Source organism: Podarcis gaigeae (genome assembly GCF_964106915.1).
Source record: "Podarcis gaigeae genome assembly, chromosome: Z".
Lineage (NCBI taxonomy): Eukaryota > Metazoa > Chordata > Lepidosauria > Squamata > Lacertidae > Podarcis > Podarcis gaigeae.
The window spans coordinates 20,983,970-21,001,842 of NC_139691.1; the positions used below are offsets into that span (position 1 = coordinate 20,983,970).

At 45.5% G+C, this 17,873-nt stretch overlaps 1 protein-coding gene across 1 annotated transcript in view; it reads left to right on the plus strand.

Annotated features, from left to right (window-relative positions):
- Window positions 1-845: 845 nt before the first annotated feature.
- MSN (moesin) overlaps window positions 846-17,873 on the plus strand; it is a 77,782-nt gene continuing 60,754 nt past the window's right edge. Inside the window, exon 1 of the mRNA XM_083722321.1 lies at window positions 846-1,147. Within this exon, the coding sequence (XP_083578447.1) occupies window positions 1,136-1,147 (12 nt within the window). The 5' untranslated portion in view covers window positions 846-1,135. The remainder of the gene's footprint in view (window positions 1,148-17,873) is intronic.

Here is a 17,873-nt window from a genome sequence, read left to right on the forward strand (position 1 = left end):
AAAAGTATACTAATTGTATAGATATATCATCCCCAGTACATCACTGAGCATGTGAAACCCACGCCTCAGGAAAAGAAGAATGAAATAGTGCTATAAACGATCCATTTGTGTGTGGTTGATTGTGCCAGTAGATTACAGTGGTCCCCAAACTTTTTTCAGGCCCCTTGATTTCATAAACGCAGCCCTTCCCACCCTGTGCTCCTACAATAAAAATTAAAAACAGTAGCAATTCATTAAACATTTATTCACAATCCAATCAAAAGTATTTAATTCAGCAAAACTGGTTAGCTTAATCCAGTGATACTTGCTCTTCTAAGTCTGCGCCACCCTAACTTACCCCTCAGTGGTGTTGGGAAGACAAATGGGAAGGGGGTTATCTTTATGTCACTTTGAGCTTCTGGGAGGAAAGGGGGGATATAAACTTAATACACACTGTTCCGTTCTTTGCAAGAGAAAGAGCAAGGCATTTTATTTCGCTTGGAAAAAAAGATGGAAGAAATATAAGGTGGATTTCATAGAATGCTGTAAAAGTGAGAAACACAGAATCATAAATTGTAGAGTTTGAGGGAACCTCAAGGGTCATCTAGTCCTACCCCCTGTAATGCAGGAATAGTGAAAAAATGTGTGTGTATTGATGTATGATATAGCAACAGGGAACTGTCTGATCCCCTTTCGTCGCCATTTAGGCCGGTGGCTATTAGCTCATCTTGTGGCAGGGAGTTCCAGAAGGGAACGAGTTCTTTCCCGAAAGCGCTTAAGCGCTCGAGCGATAGCAAAGTGGGACAGATAAATCCCCTCTCCGCCCTCCCGCTTCCCCTCCGCCCTTCCTGCTCCCGGAGTGGGGTGGGGGTTGTTCTGAGGAAGGGGTGGGCGAGGAAGCCCCTGAGAGGACCCAATCCTCGCCTGCCAGCTTGCGGCCGGAGTCAGGACGCCAGGCTCGGGAGGGGCGGGGGCTCGGGAGCGACTGCCCCAAAGAAAGGCGGCGCACGCTCCGCGGGCCCACAGAGGTTGGCGGGCGGGGAGAACTGCCCAGTCAGTCGAGCCCGTTAGCAGAAGGAGGCGCCCAGCAGCAGCAGCAGCAGCGACAGCCGCCCTGCCCAGAGACTGAAGCCCGCCGAGCCAGCCCGAAGGCACCATGCCCAAAACGGTACGGAGAGCCTGCCGGGAGAGGCTTGCGCCCTCCACGGAGTTAATGGGAGGCCCCGCGCATTGCACTTCTCCCTCAGCCCCGCTCTCGAACTGAGAGTCGACCCCGTTTGCTTCCCGCCTGGGGAGGAGGAGGGCTTCCCTTGCGCGCGTAAAGTCCCCTCTGCGCCTCACTCAGAAACTCTTTGCTTGACCCTACGCGCCACGGAGGCTTCTCTGCTTCACGTTCTCCGGGCGGGCTCCGGGCCGCGGGGTGGAAGGGGGTGGGGCGAGGCGGGCGACAGTTCGAGCCCGGCTGACGGCGACGGGGCGGAGGATGACGGCGGCTCCCGGCCCTGCCACTTCCCTAGTCTCCCGGTTGGCGGCGGGTCTCTCCCGTCTCCTCCTTTCTCCGGGGCCCGCTGACCCGCCTGAGGCATTTGGGTTCTTCCCTCTCTCCTTCCCTCACTCTCTCGCCTCTTCCTCGTGAATGGGACACATTCATGGCAGGAAGGAGGAGGAGGGAGGGAGGGTCTTTGTGAAGCGGGAGGGCAAGCGGCCGCTGTCGGGTGCTTGGCTGACTGAGGGGGCGCGCGGGCGGCTCTCCAAAGCCAGTGGGCCTTCTCCAAGGGGCGTCAGTCGGGGCGCGCCTCTAGCCGCACGAGAAAGTTGTGTCCTCCCTGCCAGCCCAGCCCAGCCCACTCTTCTCGCACCCCCCTCCTTGATGCGCCCCGGCCCACGCCCCGCTTCGGGCCTTGAGTTGGCATTTGTTACTCAGCGCTTCTCAAGAGCCACTGAAAGTTCGGCGGTTGGAGGGGGCCTGTTTGTCGCTGCCATCTCCCTCCCCCATGTGGCCGGAGATGTGTGACCGTTTTTCCTCGGAGAACTCCTCTTAGCTGAAACTGAGGCAAAAATCCCGGGAAAACCTCTTTGAGTAGAGAAGCTGGATGTGAATTCAGCTTTTGAGCAGGTCATGAACTGAACCACTTCACAACTTTCCACTCCTGTTTATTACTGAAACCAATCTAAATTTATTTGCTACCACCTATATATGGCAGTCTGATTGATTCAGAATGCTAGATGCCCCAGTTATGTGTTCTGTGAAACCCAAGGACTTTGACTGTACATTGCAACACATTGATGATCCCTTTGGGGTTGTTTCAAACATTTTGTCACCCACTCTGAGCGTTGTTTCAGCAATGGGAGGGTGGGGGGTATAAATATTTTCTGTAGTTATATATGTAGCGTTGCTCGTTTCATTTGGCGGGTTGGACAGGGCAGCATCTGTTGGCGAAAGGGCAGGTTTGGTCACCCTGCAAAAGTGCAGTGCTACCATTTGCTCTGTAGGGATAGCTGGCGGGGCCTGGGGAGGTAACGATAGCTTGGCGTTTTGTGTTGTGATTAACGCCCCCCACCAAAAAAAACAATTTGCAAAAGTCCAAGTGACCAGTCTCTGAGAGGACTAACTTGACCAGGAACTTGAGTTAGGACTGCAAACTTTTAAGCAGCAGAAAGTTGTTTTTTTTTGAGCAAAGGTACATAATATTACTGGGGGCATGCATCCTTATGAATACATGTTTTTCTGAGGGCTGGATGCAAAAGAAGATGAGCACTCCTTACCTTTGTGTAAAGGGGGACAGGCATTCATTACAAGATGCTCCTTCCCAGTGTTCCCTCATCTTTACAACCATCAAGGTTACTAGAAACTCCTGTTCTCTTTTGATTCAGGTATCCAATGCATAATTCCTGCTTTTATTTTTCTCCTCACCTTACCTAAAGCTGCAATCTTATGTATGTATGTTTGCAGGAAAATATGCCCCACTGAACTCAGATGGTCTTACTTGTGGGTATATGTACATAAGACACCACTCTGCAATTTTCTGTGAAAATTACCCATGCTTAAGTCTCAACTAAATCAATGGAGCTGATGTTGCAATACGTCTCACTCATTTCGGGGTAACTTAAGCATGCCTCACTTTCAAGGGCTTGCACTACCCACTGATAATTTTGTGTGAGGCTAATTTGCAAGGAGTTTCTATCTTAGGGGCTATGGAGGGGTGTTGGTATGCACAGCATTGCTGCAAGCTGTGGGTAACTGGCCTGGAAAGAACCTCCTCTGCCTCAGACCCTGAAGAACCACTGCAAACAATACTGAGCTAAATGAACCAATTGCTTGACTCAGTTTGAGGCAGCTACCTGTGTTCCGTTTTGCACTTACAAAAGTGTGTGTGTGTGTGTGTGTTCAGAAATAATGAATCTCCTGCTGCTTGCACTCAGTGGAGGCGGCTGGATAAATTAATGCAGTTGTGCAACTTTCCATTGGCAACCGCCAGCAAGCAGTCATGCCCTCTGGTTGCTTTGCATCTTAGAAAGACTTGCATGAGAGTTTTATTCTCTTCCACGAAACACAAAAAACCCCACAGGAAGATGCCAAGCCCAGGACGTCTTCTCCCTATATCCTGGCCCTTCAATGGCACCAGCTCTCCAGGCAGAGGGTTGATCACATCTCACTGCAGGAAGCATAAAGCAATCTCTTTCTGCTTGGGTTTTCCCTGCTATGGTGAAACCCATCTATGGGTAGGACAACCATTTTACTCTTAGAGGGGATTTTGAGCATTGATAAGCATATACTCCTGAATGTGTTTCTTAATGAAATTCTGTGACTATGAAAACTACATCAGCTGTCATAGATGCATAACGATATAACCAGTTTAACACACTTTGTGGCTAAAGTTAGGAACCACAAGAAACTGCCTCATACTGAGTCGCGCCATTGGTCCATCTTGCTCAGTACTGTCTACACTGACTGGCAGCAAGGGCTCCCAAGGGTTTCAGGAAGCAGATGCCAAGAGGGATTGAACCTGAGACCTTCTGCATGCAGATTCTCCACCACTGATCTCTGTTCTCTATGGGTCTTCCAGCTTTCTTGTAATTCATAATTCGTTTCTCTCTTTGAGTTGCTACAGAGCCTTGTCTCAGCTTGACTCAAAAGTATTTCTTGGCTAAGGGAGGGTCTGTTGCCTTAAATGCTGAGCTTCTCAAGCCCATACATGACTTCCTTTTGAAAAAAGGAGGTTGTATGTGGGGAAGGCCCTCTTTATGTAAAAAAGGAGAGAGACTTTTTGCAAGAAACACTTTTGCTTCTTGCTATTTAGTTTCCAATTAGAAAACTTCTGGAGCTAACAAAAGTTAGAAATCCTAAAACAGTTTTTTTTTTAAAGAGAGAGAGAGAGAGAGAGAGAGAGAGAGAGAGAAGCATGCAGCATAGGAGAGTAAGATTTTTTATTTTTTTTATAAGGAAAATGTTCCATGCATATCTCTTTAAAGTAATGAATGAATTGTGATTCCGGCGCACCTGACTGTTGGGAAAGACCTGTTCAATTCTTTGATCTGCTGTTCCCTTGATTATACAATAGGTTCTTTAAAGGGACTGATATTTGATACTTTCCATTTCTTTGATGGCATATAACCTTTGAAATGAGATTGGTTATACAGATATTCCTTCCCCTTCCTTAAGTTAGAACATTTTGGCATGTGAAACCCCACCCCAAAAAGAGAGAGAAAGAAAGCGACTTCATTCTTCCAACCCTTTTTCTACATGCTTTCTGAGCAATGAGTAATTTTTAGAACTTGCATCAGTCAGTAACTAGGAACACACACTGTAGGAATCATTGCTAAGACATCCAGTGGTTCAGATGAATGTTGTAAGGAGGTGTCACTTCCTGCCCCTCCAAACCCTGTTGCAACTCTTCTTCTTCCTTAGCCTTGGTGCTCCAGCTTAGGGGCAGCTTTGCAGATCAGTTTTGTGTACAGTGGTACCTCGGGTTACAAACACTACGGGTTACAGACTCCGCTAACCCGGAAGTAGTACCTCGGGTTAAGAACTTTACCTCAGGACGAGAACAGAAATCGCACAGCAGCGGGAGGCCCCCATTAGCTAAAGTGGTACTTAAGATTAATAATGGTTTCAGGTTAAGAACGGACCTCCGGAACGAATTAAGTTCGTAACCAGAGGTACCACTGTATTTGCAGATAATGAGTGTTAAGTAGCTGCATATGGAAGTCCGAGGTGGATTCAGAAGCTAAATGCTCATGAATGTGGACATGCAGATTTGATTAAATATTTAGCCTTCTGGAATGAGTTAAAGACCTGCTAGCCAGATTCGTCCTTTGGTGGGGATGTCTTAAGACTATCTTTGAGATCATGTTTAGATAACAAATATGTGAGGTTACCTACTATGTATCTGGTAAACATCTGTATGCTATAATTGTTAAAGTGGGCTGCTGGATATGTTCTGGAAAAAGTCCTGGAAGCCTAGAATTAAGAATTGATGCTGGAACCTGGGACACAGAGATGCTTTTATAGGCTTGCCGTTACATGTAATGACTAAGTGGTTATTGCATGGACCTTGGCTGGGGTGTTTGCAGCCTGCTGTTTCACTAGAATAACTATTATCTAGATCTATTACAGTCGTTATGGGACGCGGGTGGCACTGTGGGTTAAACCACAGAGCCTAGGGTTTCCCTATCAGAAGGGCGGCAGTTTGAATCCTCGCGATGGGCTGAGCTCCCGTTGCTCAGTCCCTGCTCCTGCCAACCTAGCAATTCGAAAGCATGTCAAAGTGCAAGTAGATAAATAGGTACCGCTCCAGCGGGAAGGTAAATGGCATTTCCGTGCACTGCTCTGGTTTGCCAGAAGCAGTTTAGTCATGCTGGCCACATGACCCGGAACCTGTACGCTGGCTCCCTTGGCCAATAAAGCGAGATGAGTGCTGCAACCCCAGAGTCGGCCACGACTGGACCTGATGGTCAGGGGTCCCTTTACCTTTATTACAGTCATACCTTGGATCCCGAATGCCTTGGTACTTGGACGTTCTGGCTCCTGAACACTGCAAACCCAGAAGTGAGGGTTCTGGTTTGCGAACGTTCTTTGGAACCTGAACGTCCAATGGGGCTTCTGTGGCTTTCGATAGGCTGCAGGAGCTTCCTGCAGGCAATCAGAAGCTGTGCTTTGGTTTCTGAATGTTTTGGAAGTCAAACGGTCTTACGGAATGGATTCCGTTCGGCTTCCAAGGTTCGACTGTACGTGTAAGGTAGTGCTTAGGGTGCAATTTTGCTTAAGAATGCAATAACACATTGCAAATTCACCTACTCTAACATTATTTACAAATATCCTAGCAACTAACAGGCACTTTGGCTATCAGAGGCTATCAGTATGATAGCTGTAGTCTGCCTCTACAGTCCGAGGCAGTGATGCTTCTGAATACAAATTGCCACAAATTCCAGGAGGGGATAGTTCTTGGGTCCTGTTTGCCAGTTTCCCCTCTGGGTTAGCCACTGAGAGAACAGGATACTGAACTAGATGGGCCATTGGTTTGATCCAGCAGGCTCTCCTGGTGGTCCACCAAATACTATTTTGTCCACCCATTGTTTACATTGTTGATTTAAGCTGAACATGTTTGCATTGCAAGATACCTTGGGTATGTGTGTGCATTACTTGGTTTCTTCTTCTTCTTCATCATCATCATCATTATTATTTATTACTTATACCCTGCTCATTTGGCTGGGTTTCCCCAGCCACTCTGGGTGGCTTCCAACAGGAGATTAAAAATACATTAAAACATCAGTCATTAAAAAAGTTCCCTAAATAGGGCTGCTTTCAGATGTCTTCTAAATGTCAAATAGTTGTTTATTCCTTTGACATCTGATGAGAGGGCATTCCACAGGGCGGGAGCCACTACCAAGAAGGCCCTCTGCTTGGTTCCCTGTAACTTGACTTCTCACAGCGAAGGAACCGCCAGAAGGCCCTTGGCACTGGACCTCAGTGTCTGGGCCGAATGATGGGGGTGGAGACGCTCCTTCAGGTATACTGGGCCGAGGCCGTTTTGGGCTTTAAAGGTCAGCACCAACACTTTGAATTGTGCTCGGAACCACTTGAGCCTGCTTCAGACTTGTTTGGAGCAAAATGTGTGAGCAGCCCACCCCAATCAAGTGCATTCAGTTTGCCTGACATGAATGGCTGATGAGGGTTTCGGCTGAGTGTGTGTGGCTTACTCAATGAAAGCATCACTATTGTGCAGATATGAAATCAGCTTCTGCGATGTCGATTCCCGGTTGGCCCACTCAAACACAAAATTGCAGATGTAGAATCACATATTGTTATGAATTGTGATGTGCACCAGCCCTCCTAATTTCTAGAACAGCATTTCTCAAATTTGCTTTCAAGCAGGCCTCCATGCCCCAGCCACCCCAGTGCTTCCCTACTCTCTAGCCATGCTATAGCCTTCTGGTTGGAGCGATGCCAGCACCAGCAGTGCCTCATATAGCAGGTCACCTGGCATTCCTGGAAAAGTTGACCAGTTTTGCTTTTAAGAACAAAAGAACATAAGAGTCTTCTGGATCAGGCCAATGCCCACCTGATCCAGTGTCCTGTTCTCATAGTGGCCAACCAGATGCTATAATGGAAAGGCCACAAGCATGATCCAAGCAAAAAAGGCTCTTCCCTCCCATGCTTTCCAGCAACCGGTATTCAGAAATGTTAGTGGCTCTCAGCTGTGGATGGAAGAGTTTAGTCATCACAGCTGGTAGCCATCGATAGCCCTCTCCTCCTCTTAAAACCTATTTTAAGGCCATATAGCTTGGTGGCCATGGCACTGTGGTCTAAAGCACTGAGCCTCTTGGGCTTGCCAATCGCACAGCGGCTTGAATTCGCATGACAAGGTGAGCTCCCATTGCTCTGTCCCAGCTTCTGCCAACCTAGCAGTTCAGAAGCACACCAGTGCAAGTAGATAAATAAGTACTGCTCTGGCGGGAAGGTAAACTGTCTCCGTGCGCTCTGGCACTTCTCACAGCACCCCATTTTGCCAGAAGTGGTTTAGTCAGTATGCAGATGATACCCAGCTCTATCTCTCTTTTAAATCAGAACCAGTGAAGGCGGTGAAGGTCCTGTGTGAGTGTCTGGAAGCAGTTGGAGGATGAATGGCGGCTAACAGATTGAGGTTGAATCCTGACAAGACAGAAGTACTGTTTTTGGGGGACAGGAGGCAGGCAGGTGTGGAGGATTTCCTGGTCCTGAATGGGGTAACTGTGCCCCTGAAGGACCAGGTGCACAGCCTGGGAGTCATTTTGGACTCACAGCTGTCCATGGAGGCACAGGTCAAATCTGTATCCAGGGCAGCTGTGTACCAGCTCCATCTGGTACGTAGGCTGAGACCCTATCTGCCTGCAGACTGTCTCGCCAGAGTGGTACATGCTCTGGTTATCTCCCACTTGGACTACTGCAATGCACTCTACGTGGGGCTACCTTTGAAGGTGACCCGGAAACTACAACTAATCCAGAATGCGGCAGCTAGACTGGTGACTGGGAGCGGCCGCCGAGACCATATAACACCGGTCTTGAAAGACCTACATTGGCTCCCAGTACGTTTCCGAGCACAATTCAAAGTGTAGGTACTGACCTTTAAAGCCCTAAACGGCCTCGGTCCAGTATATCTGAAGGAGCGTCTCCTCCCCCATCGTTCTGCCCGGACACTGAGGTCCAGCTCCGAGGGCCTTCTGGCTGTTCCCTCACTGCGAGAGGCCAAGTTACAGGGAACCAGGCAGAGGGCCTTCTCGGTAGTGGCGCCCGCCCTGTGGAATGCCCTCCCATCAGATGTCAAAGCAATAAACATCTACCTGACATTCAGAAGACATCTGAAGGCAGCCCTGTTCAGGGAAGTTTTTAATATGTGACATTTCAGTGTATCTTTTATCTTTGTTGGAAGCCGCCCAGAGTGGCTGGGGAAACCCAACCAGATGGGCGGGGTACAAATAATAAATTATTATTATTATTATTATTATTATTATTATTATTATTATTATTATTATAGTCATGCTGGCCACAGAAAGTTGTCTGTGGACAAATGCCGGCTCCCTCGGCCTGAAAAGCGAGATGAGCGCTACAACTCCATAGTTGCCTTTGACTGGACTTAACTGTCATGGAGTCCTTTATCGTTTACCCCCCCCTTTTTTTTTAACCTGTGAGAGTGAGTTCCCTAGTTTAATTATGTGGTGTGTGAGTAAGTCCTTCAGAGCTGCAATTTTAAGGAGAAAGGTTTGTGTGGGTTATACCGGTAAATTAAATTATTCAGTGGAAAAACATTCTTATTTGATAGAATGGCTAGTTTTAGTAATTACTTTACCTATGTCATGTATTATTTTGTTTTTATGTATCTTCTTTTGTAATGGCTTCAGCTAAACAAAAAAGCAATAAAGTGGTTTTTTGGGTTTTTTTGTTTTTGCTTGGTAAAGGTGACTGGAAGACAAGACAAGTGGGCGGAAAGAAAGGATTAGAGCAGTGTTTAATGAACCAAAGGGGGATAAAAGGTTGATTTTTTGAATAATGGAATGGGAGATAAAGAAACTAAAAGCTATTATAGGAGGAAGAAGTAGAACCTGCAGCAAAGAAGAATGAAAAGGAATGTGGATATATGTTTTAATCTGTTTATTGTTGGTTTTGTGTTTTAAATTGTTTAGAGAGGTGTTTTATGGTTGTCTTTAACTGATACTTTTATTGTTTTATTCTCTTTGTAAACACTTTGAGCAGTGTATGAAATAGAATAGATGCTTAGTGGGGGAGTGGGTAAAATATAAATGTGAAAGGAGGGGGGAAACGAGGGTACTGTCAGTGGCGCGCGTGTGGGTGAAAAAATATAAATTAGAGTGTCTTTTCTGCTCTCTCTTAAAAAGCCTACAGGAATTGGGCCAAGGGTCGCTTTACTGCTCCTTCCATCCAGTGGTAGCAAGTCAGGAGCTTCTGGGAAGCTGGCAAGCAGGGGTACGTGGCAATGGCTCATGGTGGGGAGACAGGAACAGTGGTGTCCTCCCAGGGATGAAGGCTGGGGGAGCTCCATGCTGGTGGCATTGGCCCTGAAGGTACATGTGCAGCCCCAGCACCAGACCTCACCACCACTTCCTTCATGAGCCACCACTGAAGGTGGGGAATGAATATCCTTCCATGAATGAGAAGTCTCAGGCTTGTTTTCCCCTGTCTGTATGTAGTATGCATGATGTGGACTGAAAGAAAGATTAAAGCTATGGTGTGACACAGGTGTACCGAAGCCCACTGAAATAAAAGTATTAAGGCATGTCCATCTGTGCTGGATTGTGGCCTTCCTCAACTTGGTCCTCTTCAGAGGTTTTGGACTACATCTTCCATCAATCCCAGCCAGCATGGCTTCAAGAAAGCCTGGTTCACAATGGGCTTTTAGGGTCTCATTACGTTCCTCTGTAAAATTGCCATGTACTTAAATTTGCGCATAACTTTTTACGAAATCTCACAATGCTGAGCAATGCTTTCCAGAAAGAAACTGCACCTTTAATGGTGACTTTCTAGTAATATGATTATGGATAATGTTGTTCTACTGCTGTAAAACACCCAGAAGTGTCTGTTTTTTTAAAATAATCAAGCAGCATTTAAATTTTATTAAATTAATAAGTGACTGATTAATAAGTGACTTGGTAACTGTCCTCTATGGAGATGCTGATCATATGTCTGATACAAGAGATCAAGGCTTGCCTGCAGCTGTGGGGGGCTGCTTCCTGTACTTGGGATTTTCATCTTCCTGAGCTCAGACACAAGGCAAGTTAAACTAATGTATTGGCCTGAATATAAGCTGCACATTAAAATTTGGGGGGGGGGGGGAGAAAAAAAGACAATACCCAAATATAAGCTTTTCCCTTAAAATTCCACAGGCACTCATACCCATTCTGTTTTACTGTATGTCTGTTTCAGCAGTGATATCGTAAAAGCCAGTTTTAGTAAGGTCGTGAATATAAGCTGCACTTGTAACTTTTCGCAGTTGGAATTTGGAAAAAATGTGAGGCTTATATTCAGGCCAATACGGTATATATCATGTTAGCAACATCTATGAACTTGTGGTTGGGATTCTTCCTTTTTAAAAAGTAGCACTCGTGGGGTGGGGTGGGTAGGGGCTGATTAAGATTAAGACTGCAGAATGGGGGAGGTGAGTTTTTCAGCAGGAAAAATGTGCATGTAAGGCTTTTCTTTAGGATCATCACCACCACTACCACTACTAACTGCATTCCATGCAGTGGCGTAGCGTGGGTTGTCAGCACCCGGGGCAAGGCAAGTAATTTGTGCCCCCTAACTCGTGGATTTGTGCCCCCTAACCCGTGGATTTGCGCCCCCTAACCGGTGGATTTGCGCCCCCTAACCCTAACCCCCAGATGTTGCGCCCGGTGCGGCCGGCCCCCCCTGCACACCCCACGCTACGCCACTGATTCCATGGTCTGAATCCTTGCTTCTCTGCCTCCCCTCTACCAAAAAAACATACCTGCTGGTTCTGGTTTTTGTTTTAAAGAGGGAGAAAGAAGGAAGAAAGGAAGGGAAAAAGAAAGGAGGATGTTCTCAAACATAGGATTCAGAGACACGTGAGATCTACTGGTAGCTGGACCTTTCTACTGGGGTGGTGGCAAGCTTTCAAACCACCTGAGGGAGGCTTTCTTCATGAACCAGGTGAAGCAGCCAAGACCTGCTAAGGTCAGTGGGACTAACTGTGAGTTCTTCATAGTTCCATCTCCTGCCAAAATGACACCTCAAAGCATAAGATTTCATCAAGCATCTCTCTCCAAAACAAATGGAATGACTTTGTTACCCACGGTAGTGAGATCCCATCACTGATGGCATTGTTTTCACAGGGACATGGCAAATGGTTCCTTTCATACGCAAGCACAGCTAGCGTCACCCGCACGTCTTCAGGAAGGTAAAAGGGAGAAATTGTTCTTCCAGGGGCAGGTTCTGGTGCTGTTGATTTGGATGTGGCTAAATCCGAAAGGGAAACCTAGTTTTCCCTTCCATAGTTTCTGCTGGTCAAAATACATATATTTTATAGAATTTATGTCCCACCTTTTTCTCCAAGTAGCTCAAGTGGTGTACATGGTTCTCATCTCCCTCCTCAATTAATCCCCACAACAACTAGGCAGTGACTAGTCTAAGGTCACACTTGCTGAGCTTCATGGCTGAGTGGGGATTCAAACCCTGGACTCACTCACGTCCTACTCCAACACACTAACCACTGCAGCATACTCTGTGCTGTGTGCTGTGACTTCATGTTGCTTACACACACACACCCCATGTACATGTGGATAAAGTTACATACAGTGGTACCTCAGGTTACAGATGCTTCAGGTTACAGACTCCACTAACCCAGAAATAGTACCTCGGGTTAAGAACTTTGCTTCAGGATGAGAACAAAAATCGTGCAGTGGCAGCACGGCAGCAGCAGCGGGAGGCCCCATTAGCTAAAGTGGTACCTCAGGTTAAGAACGGACCTCCAGAACGAATTAAGTTCTTAACCCAAGGTACCACTGTAGTTATGAGTTTGAGGCTGTGTGAGAAAGTGCAGACTTCATATGCCTGCATCTCAGCACCTGCAGTGTGTACATCCGGTGGCAGGAAATGCATGCTTTTCTGTCTCGAGTGAAATCTAAACCCTGAGATTAAATCTTAGTCAATAGGTTTAACTGGGCACATATGTGAACACAATAGTTCTAAAGTGAGCAGCCTCCTGCCTTTGTCCTTAGGCCATGCATACTTGTAGGAAGTGGCATTGCCTCCTATGTGTGCAAGGGAGGCAAAGTCAAAATCCTTTAAAGGGATGCTTGCCACCTGCTCTTTCTTTCGTAAGTTCTTGCAATAAAAAGTTAATTTTAAAAAGTGACATATTTATCCGATTGCTCTGTTAAACACTGTGCCTCCAGTAGCTCCTCAGATATGTTTGTGCAACCCTCCGTCTGCTTGTTGGAAGGCTCCCTTGCCACCATCCCTAAGGCTCACCATCCCTTGCTTGCTGTCCCTTCCCTGTAGCTATCCAGGGACTTTGCTTCTGCACAGTGGCAGGCATGCATTTTGGGGAGCCTTGAAGCTTGAACTGTTATTGGGGAGCCCTTTGCAACCAGCAACAAGCTCTAGGTAACCCATATTATCTTCTTGTGGGTTGTTCCATGACATATCACCACATATTTTTTTAACTACTACATCTCAGATTTCGATTAAAAATGCCCGTCACTGTGTGAATATTTTATTTTCCATGCCTTACAGTTTTTGAGTTATGGGGTGTGGTGAAAATTAGAGAAATGTTATATAGGTGCATGATGCATTATAGAATGATGAAATAAAACAAAGAAAAGAAAAGAAAAGACCAGTCAATAAAACTGTTTATTTTAGACACCTATGAGAATACATAGCACATGAAGCACATTTTACAAAATACATTTTCCCCCTGGTTTTTCTAGCAACATACTCATGTACAGTTTTGTCATATGAGAGCTTCCTTGCAGTGTCAATTTCTAGAGACAATATACATAAAGAATTCAAGTGTTCTTCCATCATGGTAGACTGAAATGTGTTCTCCATAAAATACAGCGTTGCAAAATTCCTTTCTGCTTCACAGCTTGTGGTAGGCATTGTCAAGTACAGCTTAGGCACAGTAGTAAAACTGGGGAACATTTCAATTAGGTGTGGCTCACAAAAAGGCTGAAGAACGTCTGCACATTGCATTTTTGATTGCCTGTTCTGGGATTTCCTGTGGTGCAAATATTCTTTGAACTGATAACTCTTGTTTACTAATTTGAGGGCAATATAACCTTTGCAATATGATACCAAAAGGTTAAAACTGTCCTCATCAATTTCAGAATTGTTCACCAATCTGCTCATCAGGTTAATCCTTTTGAGTAACTGGTTTATCAAGCCATCATAGAATTGATATAGAACTTCTATCCTAAAATTGTCAGCTCCTCTGAAATAAGCAATACAACTTGTTCTATTTAAAAATTTCCTTGTAACAATGTGTTTGGGAAGCATCAGAACTTAAAGTGATAGCTTCACACAAACCATTTGCTTCTGATTCATAATGTGCAATCCTATCGATTGAATTTTCTCTGAGTTATTTAACAAATGAAAGTAAATAGGATCGCAGACAATAATCTTCAAATGCACCAAAACCAGGGTTTTGTAATTTCTTACTTGTTTGGTGAAATGCTCCAGCACTTCTTCTCAAATGACTGTTAAAATAGCATTTTCCAGCTTTGTCAACTTATGGTATAAATTCTTTGCATCTTGTTTACATTCAGGCTTCTCATCTGAGTCCTCAAAAATATGTTTGAGAGTTTGTAAAATGCCTGTATATCCATTTTTAATTGCCTGGACTGCTTCATAGTATGCAGACCATCTAGTTACAATTAAGCTCTTTACAGAAAAATGTAGATTGCTTCATGTGTTTAAAATCCTCCATCTTCATATAGATTCAGAAAAGAAAACAAACAGCTCCTGCAAAATGCCAAAATATCAACTTCAGGTACAGTAGACACTGCCTTCTCTCCAACAAGGTTAAGTGAATGGGCCATTGAACCAGATATGAACAAGCCTTTTGCCCTGTGGGTGCAGACCCTTTGCTCTTCTTTTTTCATGAGCCAGTCAACAAGACAGCATGTTCCCATTAACTCTGGTTTTCCTGTGTTGTCCAAACTGAGAAAGTTTGGTTAATAGCTTGAGAAGGAAGGGTGGGTTGTGAGAACAACCCAAAAAACAAGTAAGTAAGTAAGTAAGTAAGTAAGTAAGTAAGTAAGTAAAGCTATAGTTCCATGGTTTGGCTGAAATGGGGACGTATAATAAATAGAAGACTTCTTGGCTAACAAAAGGGCTGGGCAATAGGCTAGTTCTCTTGCCCTTGCCTACTTTGCCACTGGCAGTCTTACACTTTGATGGGAGGACCATCTGAGTGGGCTAGACAGCTCCCTCCCAGCTTGCTTCCTGCCATCTCCACTGTAGGATGTTGGTGCTATGTGTGGTGAGACATGTGGGTGGGAATCACTGTGTTTTTTTAAAAAAGGAAATACTTTTTGTTTAGTTGCCACCTTGGCTTAGCCAAGAGATGCTCACCCAAGTGCTCCACTTTTGCCTCCCAATGCTGACCATCTAACTACATGCCCATTTACTGGTGTGTTTGCTTTATGAGGATTGCAAGTGTCTAGTCTAGTGGTAGGAGGCTGAGCTGTGAGCAAGAGATTTCTCAGTTAAAATTTATCTCTTGTCTTCTCAGCCATTAGTGGTGCTGGCTGGAAAATAGTTCAGTTTCTAAAAGTGATTTTTTTTGTAGTAAAATGTGAATTTGTAGCATTAGTGAATGCTGTTGAGCATGGGTAGGCCAACTAAGGCCCGGGGGCCAGATCCAGCCCAATCGCCTTTTATATCCGGCCCACGGACGGTCTGGGAATCGGCATGTTTTTACATGAGTAGACTGTGTCCTTTTATTTAAAACACATCTCTGGGTTATTTGTGGGGCATAGGAATTCATTCATTTCCCCCCAAAAATATAGTCCGGCCCCCCACAAGGTCTGAGGGACAGTGGATTGGCCCCCTGCTGAAAAAGTTTGCTGACCCCTGCTGTTGAGTTCTCATGTTTCAAAATGCTTAAATAGCTCAGTAACAGTTGGCTTGTTTTTCAAAGCAAACAATAAATAACAGAAATAAATGTGACACCCCAGTACAGATCAAGACATCCTTATTTCCCAAACTGGCATGGGTGGTGGGTGTTGAGCATCTAAGTCTGAAGCATAGGAAATAAAATCACACCACATGACAGAAAAATGTTTTGGCTCCTCCACCCCCCCCCCCTGGAATAACACTGTTTATGTGCATTTTTTCCACAGTAGCCAAAATCCGTAAGTTTTTATACCACACACTCAAATGCAGATTTTTAAGGTTTTCCATTTCTGGGCTACTGAAATGCTGGCTACAGCCAACATCCTTGTCAAAAGTTATTTAGCGAGACAAGCTTTCAGGTTGTTCACCCACATATTCAGTAATAACAATTGGGGGGGGGGAGCCTGAACAGGTGATTTAATTACTTTAGGGTTGTATTTAGCCCTCATAAACAGCATCCAGGTGGAAATCGCAGAAATGTCAGAGAAAAACCTTACGGATGGCAGCCCAGTGCGGTGGTGTAGATTTTGACAAATTTCGTTTTTATTTTTTTGAGGTTTCGCTCAAAAACTTTTCTGTCCGGATATTCACTTTTTTGAAATATGGCAACCCTACTTGAAGTGTACATGCTTTCATCTTTACCTCTCCCATCCTTTTATAAATTCATCTCCATTTCATCTCCCTTTTGTGTTTGTGTCGGGGGCAGGGGGGTGTTCTTCTGGAGTTTTTTTGTGGAAATATAGGGCATTGGAAGCTTCTGATTCAGAAATTTATGGGAAAACCACATTACGGCCCTAAAGTGAACTCCCTCTTAAAGGCAAGTTGCTTTATCTCTGCCCCCTTAGCCTCCTGTCTGGTATTTGGGGGGGGGGGTTTAATGCTGGTCAACCTTACAGGGTAGTGTTGGGTGTGGGAAACAAGACACCCTCTGCAAGTGATCTGCAAGTAGCTTTTCGATACTGCTTGCATGGGAGACTGTCTGGGGCTGGTGATGCATCTTCTTCCCATGCGCAGAGTCATCTACAAAGAGAAAAGGGCTGATTTCATGTGCTAAGTTGAGCATGTGTGAGTGAACATGTAGCTTCTATTTCCAAAATGTTTGTTTATTAATCTTTAACCCACTCTCCAGCTGGAAAGGCTCCTATAACCGCTTAGATACAATCAAATTAATAACAAGAGAGTCCCTGCTTGTGGGTTTGCAAGTCGTGCCACCACATGAAAGGAAAAAGGAACTGGGTGGGAAAAGGGGGGGAAACGTAACTCAGACACAAAATCTTAAAAGTTAAATGGTATTTCTTAGGCATCAGTTATTGAAACACGTTCGGGAGTAAGAACTTGTGGAATGGGTCTGCTTCTCATCTCTGTTATACTAGCAAGGCCAATTCTCTCTCAAAGGCAATACTTATTATACTCATCTATATGTTGCATTTATATCCCACTTTTACTCCGTGGAGGTCAATGTGGCATGCATAGCTCTCCCTCTCCCCATTTACTCCCCACAGCACCCCTGTGAGGTAGGTTGGGCTGAGAGGCAGTGATGGGCCCAAGGTCACCCAGAGAGCTTCATGGTCAGGTGGGGATTTGAAAACTGATCTCTCCCAGATCCTAGTCTGACACTCTAACCACTACATCACACTGACTCCCTGTTACCAGCTTTAAACTCATCATCTTCTCCAAGTTGAGCACTCCCACATATTTAGTGAGGGAACCTGCCCCACCCCAGTATAAACACAGCTGTAAACCTGGTTGCTCTCCCTATTGGTTAACGTGGGACCAGGATACTGCACAAGTCATAGTAATAGACTAGAGCTAGTATGACTCTTTGGGCTGTGACAATACAGTATATTGTTGCTTAAGAATCCATGATGGCAGAGCACAGCCATAGAGAGCCCTCTCCTCCATGAATTTGTCTAATCCTCTTTTAAAGCTATCTAGGTTGGTGGTTGTCCCTGCTTCCTGTGGGAGTGAGTTCCATAGTTTAACTATGCACTGCTGTCTCAGCAGCCTTATCTTTATCCTGCTTCTTATGGCAGTTTTGGAAACCTAGGTAGGCAGTCCCTCTCCTGCCCAGTCATGCTTGATTGCTGCTCCCTTTTATTTGAATCTTGTCAGTCCCATCTGGAAACGTAACTCTCTCACACAGAGCAATGCAATGAGGCCTGGTAAGGAGGGAGCTGTGCAGGAGCCCCCGCCATAGCTGGCCCGGCCCCACCCTCTTGGCAGGAAATGAGGCAGCAACTTTGAGGGGAAGTCCTGAGCTTGAGAC